At 38.7% G+C, this 9,703-nt stretch overlaps 1 protein-coding gene across 3 annotated transcripts; it reads left to right on the forward strand.

Annotated features, from left to right (window-relative positions):
* The first annotated feature begins 610 nt into the window (after positions 1 to 610).
* Positions 611 to 7,734, forward strand: gnl1 (guanine nucleotide binding protein-like 1). Of its 3 annotated transcripts, none has more exons than XM_079470231.1 (12): positions 611 to 796; positions 1,871 to 2,024; positions 2,128 to 2,264; positions 2,568 to 2,719; positions 3,227 to 3,298; positions 3,644 to 3,836; positions 3,928 to 4,026; positions 4,297 to 4,479; positions 5,204 to 5,382; positions 5,472 to 5,643; positions 5,862 to 6,002; positions 6,098 to 7,734. In XM_079470231.1, exons 1-12 carry the CDS (start codon positions 724 to 726, stop codon positions 6,343 to 6,345), a joined length of 1,803 nt encoding a protein of 600 aa, XP_079326357.1. In that variant the 5' UTR covers positions 611 to 723; the 3' UTR covers positions 6,346 to 7,734. The 3 variants fall into 3 exon arrangements, with proteins under 3 accessions (XP_079326357.1, XP_079326359.1, XP_079326358.1); XM_079470233.1 differs by having other exon boundaries at positions 788 to 883; positions 6,098 to 7,601; XM_079470232.1 differs by lacking the exon at positions 611 to 796 and adding an exon at positions 839 to 1,133 and having other exon boundaries at positions 6,098 to 7,601.
* Positions 7,735 to 9,703: the final 1,969 nt, after the last annotated feature.

A 9,703-nucleotide genomic window follows, 5' to 3' on the forward strand; every position in this document is an offset into this window, starting at 1 on the left:
GTTCTGTGGGAGGCATTGGAACCATAAGGAAAAAGTTTGTTGACCTAGTATTATAAATGTTTGTACAATATGTCAACAAGTTGGATATCAAATGTGGTAATTTACTCAACAACACATTTCCAACATACACTGAAGTACATTCTGTAATTTTATATAATTTACAGTGACGTGTACGCACATTTACACCACTAACAAATCGTAAACCAGCATGATAAACTACATCCAGCTCTTTCAAAATATTCAAGGGTGCAAAAAACAAGAATAGGCATAATTATTAACTATACACAATTATTGTGATAGATGTAAAGTAATTCATGTCGCTTTGTGTTTATTTGATGAAAACTGTATTATGCCATGCTGTTAGTAACTTCTGAACTTCTAGTGGACTAAAACAGGCTTTGTTCCTAAAAAGCTTTATTTTTTGTCTCGGTTCTATTGTATGTTCATATGATACATTTGGTTAAAAACTCAACTTTATGTACGACGAAAATGTAATAACCAATAGTTTTTTTAATTGCAATTGAACATAGAAATATAGAAAATACACAACATCATGCCAACACTGTACTTCCTGCCATCCTCATTAAACGCGTGAAAATCCAGCATACTTGCGTAAGCTCCGCCCACTGAGAGTAGCGGAGAAACTTCACGAATGAAAATATTGAGCGGGCATTGTTGGTCTCGCACTTGTGATTTTCTTTCTTTTCTTGGACATATGAGAACATGCCACGCAAAAAGCCTTTCAGTAACAAACAGAAGAAAAGGCAGCTGCAGGTGAAACGCGGGAAGAAGAGAGGTCGGTGGTGTTATGTTAGCCTAACGTTAGCTGAGCTGAGTTAGCGCTCGACGCGCTGAACGTGTCTCGTGTTTGTATGAAGCTAACGTTACGTGACTCGCTTTCTTTAACATTGTTTGCTGTGTAATAACGCGACTGTACTGTTAACCCGACATTAACTGTTACGCATTTAGCTCACGTTACGCATGCTGCTTATAACGTCAGTTATTGTACATGTGTGCAGCCAAATTTCACGTACAGCTGACAGTGCGACTTGTCATTTGAGGGATAAAAACAAGCATTGACACAGGCATGCACGGTTGTTTATGTGTCATGTAAACAGCTTTGTTTCTAACAGGTTGGACGTCAAACATTCGCGCAGTTATTTTGATATGTAGATTTGGTTGGTTTCGGTGATATAATGCTGAATTAAATGACTGAAGCCTAGCTGTTTTTGTGCTGAAGTTGGCGCTTGTGTTATGCGGTATAAAAGTGCGCAGACTCAGCGCGAAGTTACTTAAAGGGATAGTTCCTACAAAAATGAAAATTCTGCCAATCTTTACTCACGCTCATGTAATTTCATACCTGTTTAAATTACTTTGTTCCGATTAACACAAAGAAAGATATTCGGAAGAATGTGAGTCATTTTCAGTTCAGGGACATCATTGACTGCCATAGTAGGAAGAATTAAATGGTAGTCAAAGGTGCCCGAGAACTCTTAGATTTCCTAAATTCTCCAAAATATCAAATTTTGTGTTCAACAGGTCAAAAAATACAATATTGTTCCTTCTATGGAACTGAAAATTGCTAATATTCTTCCAAATCACTTTCTCTACATTCATTGGACCAAAGAAATGCATTCAGGTGTGAAACGACGTTATGGTGAGGAAATGAAGACAGAATTTTGGGATGAACTATCCCTTTAACACAACAACAAAGGGATCAATACAGTCTAAATTCAGTACAGTCTAAATACAGTTAAACCACTAAGCCCTTAATATATATTGTATATGAAAGAAAAAACATTATTATATTATATTTTTAATATATGTTCAATAAACATTCTTTGAATCTCCTATGTGCATGTGTCTGCAGGAGAAACGGGCTCAAGTCACAGCAGCAGAAATGCCAGTGTGGAGAGAGGACCTGGTAGAGACAGGCAGTCAGACACATCAGACAGCGAGACGACAGACATGAAGAAGATTAACCACCAGCCTGGCACCAGCGATGGGCGATATGACCCAAACAAGTGAGTCGAGGCGGGTGTAAAAGTCAGTTTAGAGTTGTATTATGTATTTTTCCGGCAGGCATGTGTCATCCTGTTTGTTAACATTATAATGGGCTGTTTCTAGATATCATTTGCACTTTTTGAAGGAGAGCAAAGAGGAGGTGGAGAGGAGGAAGAAAATAGCAATGCAGAAATTCATAAAGCCTGTGCCAGAGAGCGAACTAGAGATTGACATAAACCACATCTTCCCAGAGGACAAAGGTATTTGGGGAGCTCGGCATGCATTGTTATTGAACAATGATAAAGTAATCCTTGTATATGTATATGTTAAATTTGAGGAAAATCATTTCACAGAAGTAATTAGTCTGGAATCAGGATATTACTTTTTGTCGGAAAATATAAAAGTACCTAAAAAGCCCTCTACCGTGAAACCTAGATTCCTAGAAAACCTAAAAAACGACTAGCTTCACTGTTTGTGACAACAATGCCTCTTAAGGCACGTGTTCTTGCTTACTTGCTTATAAATCAAATTACTTTATTTATTCTCGTTATTTTTAACCACAGGCCTCACTTTCCCAAGACGACCCTCATGGCATTATGATATGCAGAGAGAGGCGCTGCTGCGGAAAGAGGAGAAATCATTTCAGGAGTATTTGCAGGCTCTTTACTCCAAGAACCCCCCTGGTACACTCAGCCACTTTGAGCACAATCTGGAGGTGAGGCAAGATCCATTAGAGATGGAGCTGATGAACTTCCAGCCAAAATAATCATCATCGCAGCTGAAATTAGATTGTTGAGCATCTGTTTGGCCTCTGTTCATTAAGCAAATTCTTCACATTTCCATTTCTCTCCTCAAAACTGTTTCACTTGATCATGTTACTTAGTCTTTGTGGAAGTTTGTAAACTGGGGGAAGAATGTTTCTCTGATGTGTGTATAGTTTGGACATGAGATTAATAAGTGCAGCTCTGTTTCCACTTGAATTCTATGTGCAGCGTGGACACTGTCGCTCTTCTCTTGGTGTCCATGTCTGTCTGTGTCGGCCCGTCTCTACAGTGAGCTTGTGATCACTGTGTCTGTACATGGTCAAGACGTTTCTTAGTTTTGTATTCTGCCAGTTTATATTATCTGACAGATAGCATTGCAATTTACTTTGTTGAGCTGTTGCTTCTGTCCAGTGTTTGAGATATTTCTCTCTCTCTTTCTCTCTCTCTCTCTCTCTCAGACATGGAGGCAGCTGTGGAGAGTAATGGAGATGTCTGATGTCATTCTGCTCATAGTGGACATCAGACACCCAGTGAGTGTGACTGTAATGTCTGTTGAAACTTTAAGCAGCATTCAAAAGAACATCAAAATTTTATAGCTATGACACTAAACAGGAGATGTCTCAAATTGTACAAACTGAAGTGGACATCCCTTAAACTACCACTAGGTGGGGACAGAGATTGTATCTAATACGTAGTTATGACAAAAGATAAAGGTTCAGATTATATGTGTTAAAAATGGTGGAGGTGTAGTATTGTAAGCAGCAGTTGTACATTGTATGTCGATCAGGAGTCATATACATGTTTTTATTATTAATAGAACAAGGGCTTGCATTACTGACATTCAGAACATTCAAACATTATTCTTCATTCTGTAGGTACTACAGTTTTCTCCTGCCCTGTATCACTACTTCACAGATGAGTTAAAGAAGAACATCATCCTAGTTCTCAATAAAGTGGACTTGTGTCCCCCCCCTCTAGTGTTGGCATGGAAACACTACCTGACCAAACAGTTTCCCCACCTGCACTGTGTCTGCTTTACCTCACACCCAGGACAACCCTACAGCACCGGTGAGGGAGTCTGTTCATTATCTGGCATTTTCTGTAATGTGGCTGGATTCTGTTTGTTTCTTAGTCCTTCTTTGTTGTTCGCTGTGTGTAGTTCTACAGAAGAAGAGGATGAGAAAGAATGCAGGATGGAGTCAGGCAGGAGGACCAATCCACATCATGAGGGCATGTCAGGAGATCACAGCAGGAAGAGGTGACATGCAATCTCCTCCAAAACGCTTTCCTCAAAATTATTACCTTGCACTAAATGAACATACGGTACAGAATGCATACACTACATGGGTTGATGCACTTTCTCAATTAAAAAAAAAAGAACTCTGGCATGTTTGACACTTTTTTTATATAGCAGATGGGGAGGATGTGACAGGTGCTTTTGAAACATAGTTTCCTTTAATTGGACAATGGAATAATATTTCATGTCGTCTCAATTCAACTTATCTGAGATGATGATTGTTGTATTCAGTGGATTTAAGTAGCTGGGAGAAGAAGATCCAGAAGGATGCTGTTGCCATGAGAACAGAGGGGGATCACACTGTGGATGGGTTGGAATCTGTGTTGGTGGAGCATCATAGTGACGTTGCCATGGAAATGAACAGCCCTACGCAAGAACTTTATAAAGATGGGGTACTCACATTGGGCTGCATAGGTAAAACTGCATTTGGCAGACACCTTTAAAAACAACCACTTAAGGGCCGTTCACATTATAACTATAACGATAACTATGAAAAAAAAATGTTAATTCAGGAGAATAGCAGGGTTCACACCATAACTATAACGATAAAGATACAGAGAACGATATTGTTATGATCCCTTTCAGAACGATTTGTTTCCAGCTGATCAACGATAAAGCATACTGTCAGACAGTTTCTGGCAGATATATTTGACTATTGGTGTTGGCCACGCGGCTTTTATGTCAGAATTAAAGACTAGTGGTCGGAAAGCGCTGTGTTAACGGCGGGATATTATATCTATGTAACGCTTTTGAGTATGCAAGCTGGCAAATATATATGCTTTACGTGCCGGACATGAGCGCACCTTCAGCCGTCAGAGAGAGCATCCAGCTTTTGCTGTCAAGGCCTTTTTTGGAGAAAAAAACAAAAGCAACAGCAGGTCATCGACTGAGAACACTGCAGCGTGCAGGCTTAAAATAAAAATAAGTTTATTGTTATCGTCTGCTGGTGTGGACGCAAATATAGTTATAGTTAGTTATCTTAATTGTTATCGTTGTAATGTGAACGACACAGGTTTTGTGAGATTCCTTTAGTTTTCTGTTCTGTGTAATGCATGACAGAATGTGTCAAGATATTAAGGGAATTATCTCCCTAATGTGCAAGACTAAAAATAACTTCTTTTTCATTTTTTTCATAAAGGTTTCCCTAATGTAGGCAAATCCTCAGTGCTGAACAGTCTGGTTGGCAGGAAGGTCGTGAGTGTATCTCGGACCCCCGGTCACACCAAGTATTTTCAAACTTACTACCTCACCTCTACTGTTAAACTATGTGACTGTCCTGGGCTTGTTTTCCCATCCCAAGTGGACAAGCAACTACAGGTAAAAATGGCACATGATGAAAGATACTACATTATTCATGGAAGTTAAATAACTCTGGTGTGAATGTGTGTGTTGTTTTCCCAAATCAGATCCTATCTGGTATATATCCAGTGTCCCAGCTGCAGGAGCCTTATAGTACTGTAGGATACCTGTGTGAACGGACCAACTGCCTCTCCATATTGAAACTGACACATCCTGACCCGAGCCCAACACAGCACAACCCCGATACACAGGACTGGACTGCATGGGACATATGTGAAGGTTTACCAGTCTGGCATTATTCGTTTTAGCTTTACTCTTAAACTGCACAATAAAGTCTCTGAGAGATTGTTTTTATATTCATCATCTTTAAAATGTTGCTGATACATTCATTAAATGTACTCAAAACTTTTACTATTGGACTTGAAATTAGTCTATTTCTTATTAAAGGAACATGACTTTGTTGTGTGCACATGTATTTAAAAGTGTTCATTTCACAGCATGGGCTCAGAGGAGAGGGTATAAGACTGCTAAGGCGGCCCGTAATGATGTCTATCGAGCAGCCAACAGTCTTCTGCGGTTAGCCAACGACGGGCGACTCTGTCTCTGCATGCGGCCACCAGGATATTCTCAAAGCAAAGGTCAGGAGTCAAGTGACCACTGATTTGTCTTAAGCCACCACTCTTCATTTTCGTATACGCGGCCAGGATTAGATGTGTAATTTCCTTTTCTTCAGATGAATGGGAATCCCACCCAGACTTGGGTGAGATCATCGCTTTGCAAGGTAGAAAGGATGAAGAGGAGTGCGGGGAGAGGGAGGATGTGGTCAGTGAGTCCAGCTCGGAGCTGGAGGAAGAGAATGATCGAGACGCTGATGACGATGAGGACGCTGATGGAGATGATGAAGATGAAACTGTAAAAGCAGACAGGAGGGGTCTCACTCTCAATATGTTCAGTGTGTTGGGTCAGAACGAATGCGACTGAGGGACTATTTCTGTTTTATTCTCTCATTCCATTTACACACATTCCTGTTCTCTTCATTTAAAATCTCAATCTCTTTATGAACATCTTATTTCCATTTGCAGTGTCAATCAAATGACTTTATGATCATTTAAACGCAGCATTTATTTTTTATTTGACACTCTTTGCTCACTTCTTCAGCCCATCTTATAAACACACGACACATCTCTCTTCTTTACATAAATATGCCTTGTTTGTGATGTAGTATAAAGCAGATTTTGTGTCGTGTTTCAACATTTCTATGCTTGTGCATTTTCTCTGCTTTCATTTAGTATCATCAGAACGTTATAATGATTTGACACATTTTCACTTCTGCGTGCGGTCTGTTTTCCTTTCTGAGAAGGCACCTATTCAACCTGTGATCGTACAATCAGTGAAGCTAACCAAGCATTGAGTATACCAATCAAAGATTTATTAGTAATCTCAGCTGTGATGCCAAAGGTCAGGTGAGGTCAAAGGGTTTGACCTCAGACTGAGTTTCAATAAGAAGACATTGCCCATGCAAAATACATTTTCTCAGCCCAGCAAACTTCTGCATGCAGGGCAGAACCAGCTCTGTTGATCATAGAGAGAGATTATTTAGATAAATAGAATTTATGGAAACTCGAAGCACTTTCTAAGCAGGAAAGAATTACTATTTTTTGAGTAGATTTATTTATAAGGTGGGTAATGAACTGAGATTTTTGTTTGGACTTGCAGTGAGAGTGAATTTGTGCCACAAAATGTTTAAGACTATGCAATGTTTAAAAAGATATCTGAAGACCTGATACATTTGTTCCAGTTTCGAGTCAGGTGAGATTGCATAACTCGTTTCACATACACTAGATTGATGTAATTTGGGAGACATGCATGTCCCTAGACTGAAGGTGCACCGGAAATAATGAAATTGAAGGACTGGAGTTTGAAGATAGTTCATGCTCTTTTGCTGTAGGGCTCAAGGATACTGTTTTTCTGCAACTCCGCCTCCAGTCCTACATGGCCCTGTGGAGGGATTCATGTTGGTGTGGGTGTGAATCATCCTTTCTTTTTGAGACGTTATTAAACATGATGGAAGCCCTCTGCAATAAAAATTAACTCTGATGAACCCTTGGGTTTTGCTATTGTTATTTTGGCACAAAAGGAGATGGCTAAGGTCAACACAATATGATGTATAAGTGTAAGCATATGTGTGAATTTATGAAAGCAAGGAATAAAAAACACCAGTATATATATAGAAATTTTACATCATTCTCTCTTTTTACTGATGTTATCAGAATATATTTTTTCATTCTGTTGGAAGTATTGAAAACACTATTATTGTATATTATATATGTGATTTGAGCAAATGAGAGTGATAAAATTGATATTTGTGGTATTCACCGGTATAGAACCCAACCCAACTTTACCCAACTATGACGACTTTGCTGAGAACCCAGAAAAGGTTCCATTGTTTAACAGTCGAAGGTTTAAAGAGACCATAAAGAATTTCAATTAAAAATAAATTTATTTAATGTAAGACCATGCATATGGATTACATTTTAATCCATTTCTAATTAAACTGGGGGAATTTGAACAGAATTGTGGTTCGGGGCTGGAGAGACATGAATGCCTCACAATCACACTTGGCTCTTAATGAGCAATACAAATAATCATTCTCCGCTGTAAAGCAGACAAACAACTCCCTGATTTGCTGAGGTTTGTGTAAAACTATTTGCTTGATTATAACCACTGACAACTTCCATGCAACTCGCATTATTCACTCAACTGTGAGCTCATAAATTATCCAAATTCAATAACTTTTACCCAACAGCAGTCATTGGTCATGCTAGTTCTGCACATATGTGTTACATTAGTGTGAAGCAGCCTGCTAATCACATGACGTACATAACCAGTCTGCAACACTCTGTATACCAGAAAACAGCTAATTTTGTCCTAATGAACCGGTCCGGCTTTACCAAAGTAATGAATGAAGAATCGAATTGAGTCTTATTATCAGTGTCTGAGACAGAGTCTGGTTTCTTATCAATGTCACCATATCGATAAACACACCACAGGTCATGCAGAGGATTATTTAGAAATCCAGACCTGTATCTCCAATCTGATCTTGTTTGACATTTTAGCTGGAAGACTCAAACCAAAGGCAATATGAAGCGACTGGCATTTAGACAAGCAGTAACATGATGGGGTTACTTCATCAGTTGGGACTTCTGGTTGATTAAATATCTGTTACAGAAAAATAAAGTTTTGTGATTGTGAATGGAGGGGGGTTTTGTACACTTTGACTTTGCACAATCTATATCACCTTAGGCATGCAGAAGGAACTCAGTGGGTATTAACACTGACACAGAAGATCTTAGGAAAGTCACTACGATTCCAGTGATCTTTAACTACATGAATAATTATTTTTATGGATGCGGTGGGGGCCTAAAGTCACAGTCTACTTGTGTCTATCTGAAAAAAAAGTATGCATCTTAGTAATATGCAAATTATAACAATTTAAAGCGACAGTTCTCCCAAAAATAATAATTCGGTCATCTTTTACTTTTTTGTTGTTGTTTTGTTTAGTTGTTCCAATCTGTTTAAATGTATTTGTTCTGATGAACACACAGAAAGATATTTGTAAGATACAACTCTTGGTCACCATTAGGAAAAATTACAATAGAAATCAAATGTGCCAAAGCACTCTATGCTTTCCTACATTCTTCAGAACTTTTGTGTTCATGAGAACAAATACATTTATCAAGATTTGGAACAACTTGAGGGTAATGAAGACAGAATCTTTTTGGGTGAACTCTTCTTTTACTTTACACAAAAAACTTTGTATTTGGTATGTTGATATAGATTTTTAGTGTTTTTTGCATATTTTGTATAGGGTTCTCTTTATTTCAGGAAACCCAATGCATCAGGAATTCTTCCACACACACACACATCAATGTAATTTATGACTGGGCAGTTGTCTGTAGTCTGCTTCCGAGTTGAGTCCTGGGGTGGCAATAAAGTCTATAAGTTTGGCAATTTTCTGCCCGAATCTAAACTGTGTTTTCAGTAGTACAACAATGCTGACACACAACAGAAATTACATTATATATGATCATTAAACAGCATTGCATTTACATTTAGGCATTTAGCAGATATACAGGATCGCAAGGAGGAAATTATAACACAATAAGTGCTATCACAGTTACCAGGATTCACAAAGTGCAAGGCTGTACTGTAGGGAGAGATGAGGATAAATAGTTCCACCAGAAGACATAGGCCATATAGACATAGGCCACAGAAGATATAGGTTACATCACAGAGATCTGCACAGTTTGTAATGTGTGTGTATAGCTGTGACTGTGGT

Source organism: Barbatula barbatula, assembly GCF_947034865.1.
Source record: "Barbatula barbatula genome assembly, chromosome: 12".
In the NCBI taxonomy this organism is placed as follows: Eukaryota; Metazoa; Chordata; class Actinopteri; order Cypriniformes; family Nemacheilidae; genus Barbatula; species Barbatula barbatula.

Coding starts and splice junctions, on each gene's coding strand:
- gnl1 (XM_079470231.1), top strand. CDS start 724: ATGCCACGCAAAAAGCCTTTCAGTAACAAACAGAAGAAAAGGCAGCTG. Junction 2,265..2,567: donor CATCTTCCCAGAGGACAAAG/GTATTTGGGGAG, acceptor TTTTAACCACAG/GCCTCACTTTCCCAAGACGA. Junction 4,480..5,203: donor ACTCACATTGGGCTGCATAG/GTAAAACTGCAT, acceptor TTTTTCATAAAG/GTTTCCCTAATGTAGGCAAA.